This window comes from Echinops telfairi, unplaced genomic scaffold (genome assembly GCF_000313985.2).
Source record: "Echinops telfairi isolate 266 unplaced genomic scaffold, ASM31398v2 ScPeMD7_1;HRSCAF=3_0, whole genome shotgun sequence".
NCBI lineage: Eukaryota > Metazoa > Chordata > Mammalia > Afrosoricida > Tenrecidae > Echinops > Echinops telfairi.
Window position 1 is genome coordinate 91,593,064 of NW_022103896.1, and position 2,551 is coordinate 91,595,614.

The 2,551-nt window shown below is 54.2% G+C and overlaps 1 protein-coding gene across 1 annotated transcript in view; it reads right to left on the reverse strand.

The window, feature by feature from the left end:
• Positions 1-1,068, reverse strand: part of LOC101646308 (prostate-associated microseminoprotein-like) — a 1,780-nt gene extending 712 nt beyond the window's left edge. The window contains exons 1-3 of the mRNA XM_045288027.1: positions 738-1,068; positions 394-502; positions 10-94 (exon numbers count right to left, since the gene is read on the reverse strand). Coding sequence (XP_045143962.1) covers positions 10-94; positions 394-502; positions 738-867 — 324 coding nt within the window. The 5' untranslated portion in view covers positions 868-1,068. The remainder of the gene's footprint in view (positions 1-9; positions 95-393; positions 503-737) is intronic.
• Between the last annotated feature and the right edge of the window lie 1,483 nt (positions 1,069-2,551).

Sequence of the window (2,551 nt, forward strand, 5' to 3'; positions counted from 1 at the left end):
CTTTTGCACCAGGGAGAATTGGTAGGTTTCTGCCTCTTGACGCACCTCACACCCAGCAGGGAAGTGGGTGGGGTGCAGGGACCTACGGAATGACCTACGGAACCAAAGGAGGGAGCGAGGAGTCAACAGAGTGGAGGGCCCCCTGGACCTGCCCCACATCACACTCCCAGCATTCCTCCCACATCTTCCTCCACTGCTTCCTTGCTGTCCCCCACCCCTCACTCAGCTCTAACTTTCCCTTTATGGACTCATGATGGTATCACAGGATTGTTTTCCTGGGAGACACACCTTTACCTACCTCAATTTGTCACCCAAATCTGCACTCTTGCTGGTGCCTCCAGGTGTGGCTCACCTCATACACCCTGCCAGCCCTCAGTCACTCATGCCACTCACGTGTCACAGCAGCCCATGCCGACCGGGTGCAGACAGGTGCAGTGGAAACAGTCCTTGCGGAGCCAGGATTCTCCCATGGTAAAATATTTCCCCTCATAGTGGCATGGGGCTAGGGAAGAAGGGGACATGTTAGTGTGGCGGGGCACGGGGGGCAGAGAGAAACCCTTCAGGTCTGAGGTGGAAGAGCATCGGCGGCACATTCCTCCTGCTGAGTTTTCCTTTTCCGCTATAGTGATGAGAGGAGGCCAGGTCTTCTGCCATGCCAACACCGCACCATCACAAAGGGCCCCCCTCCCCTCCCTGCGCCTTTGTCCTTTCCTACCACCTTGACCTCCCAGGGTTACCTTGCACCTGGAAGTAGCACACGCTGTGGACTCCTGGGTGCTGGAGGAGCAGCGAGATCAGCCAGCAGAGGAGCCCCTGGCCTCCCGGAGCCTCCTGGGCCCGGCTCACCCAGAGCATCCTCAGGGCCATTCCCGCAGCACGCGCACTGGAACCTTCGGGCCTCTGTCTCCAGGGCTTGTCTTGGTTTCTCTCCTTGAGCTTCTCACTTTCTGTCCCGGGCTCCTGTGTCACACCTTCTCAGTGCCCTCTGCTTTCCCAGGCCTGGTGATGTTTATAGGGTGAGGACCCTGGCCCACTGCTGAGCAGAGCTGGAAACCTGTAATTCTGTTTCCTGAGGTGGAGGCATGAAAACAAGAGGTCTCACTTTAACAAGCTCGAGTGCTGATTCATGCCCCAGCATAGCTAGCAGGAGGGAGGTGGCCTTGGAAGGGGCACTGGGCCGGTGCTTCCCCAGGAGGGCATGGGGAGGGGGGAGGGCCCCTGGGTGGTCTTCAGATCTCTTCCCTGGCTGGAGAGGAGGAAGCATTCCACTACCCTCATCCCCCACCCCACCCACTCCCGCCAAACTCCAGGGGTGTGTGCACTGGGATCCCTGCCTGGACCGGAGGGAGGCATTTCTTAGGGATGGCTAATCCTGTGCCCCGGCCAAACTAAGGAGCTTAAGTGGGTTGCCATGGCCAGCTGCTTCAGGAGAGGGAACAGGTACCTGGAGTGGGAACTAGGGCTCCTTGATACATCCTGGAGTCAGGACTGTCCCTCTTAGATAGGGAGAGGTGTCTTCTGCAGGTACCCCACAGGGAAGTAGCACGGTTCTTCACCCCGAGACTTACAGCAGATGCAGACCCATGCCTGGGGTGGGGGGAGTTCTGCCCTCCCTCTCAGAGCATCTCTTGCCAACCCCCTAGTGGGAAAGCCCCCCCATGTCTCAGAGGCGCTCCTCTCCCTCTACAGGATGGACTGACCTCTTAGGAAAGCATCCTCTGATCTCTTCCCCTGAGCTTCCCGAAGGTTCTGCAGGACCTCAAGATATGGGTGATGAAAAGCATAAGCTATGGAGTCAGGTGACTTAGATGCAGAACCTGACGCTCCTTACCAGTTATGCATCCTTGAGCAAGGCACTTCACCTCTCTAAGCCTATTTCCTTACCTTGAACAATGCAGATTATAACATCAACTCAGGGGGTTGTTATGAGGATTCAATGAGAGGACCCATGTAATGTTCTCAGCACTATCTCTGGCATGCAGTCCTCAGAAAAGATTGGTTGTTACTCCCATTACTATTTCTGAGGGGTTTATCTGTCCTGAATTCCGTGTGTTGAGAGCTGATATTTGTACCATTGTGTGCTCTCTGGTCTAGCCAGGTTTGTGAGGTAAAACTGGGTCATTGGGGGTGGGGGGGAGCACTCAGGAACTAGAGGAATGATGTGTGATTTGTTGGTTGTTATACAACACCTTTGTTGAATCATCCCTTCCTTATAACCCTTCTGTGGGGTAGGATATCCAACTGTCTGCAGATGGGCTTTAGGTTTTCACTCCAACCCCACTTGTTTGCATCAATATAGTTGCTTGTTTAGGATCTTTGATATCTGATACCTGATCCTGTCAACACCTCATGATCACACAGGCTGGTATGTTTCTTCCATGCGAGCTTATTTGCTTCCCGGCTAGATGACTGGGATATCATAAGGGTAAGGGGATGGTCAGGGAGGGGGAAAGGGGAACCCATCATAAGGTTGGATATATAGCCCCTGCCAAAGGGGACAAATAATAGAAATGTGGCTGAAGGTAGACAATGGACAGTGTAAGAGATGAAA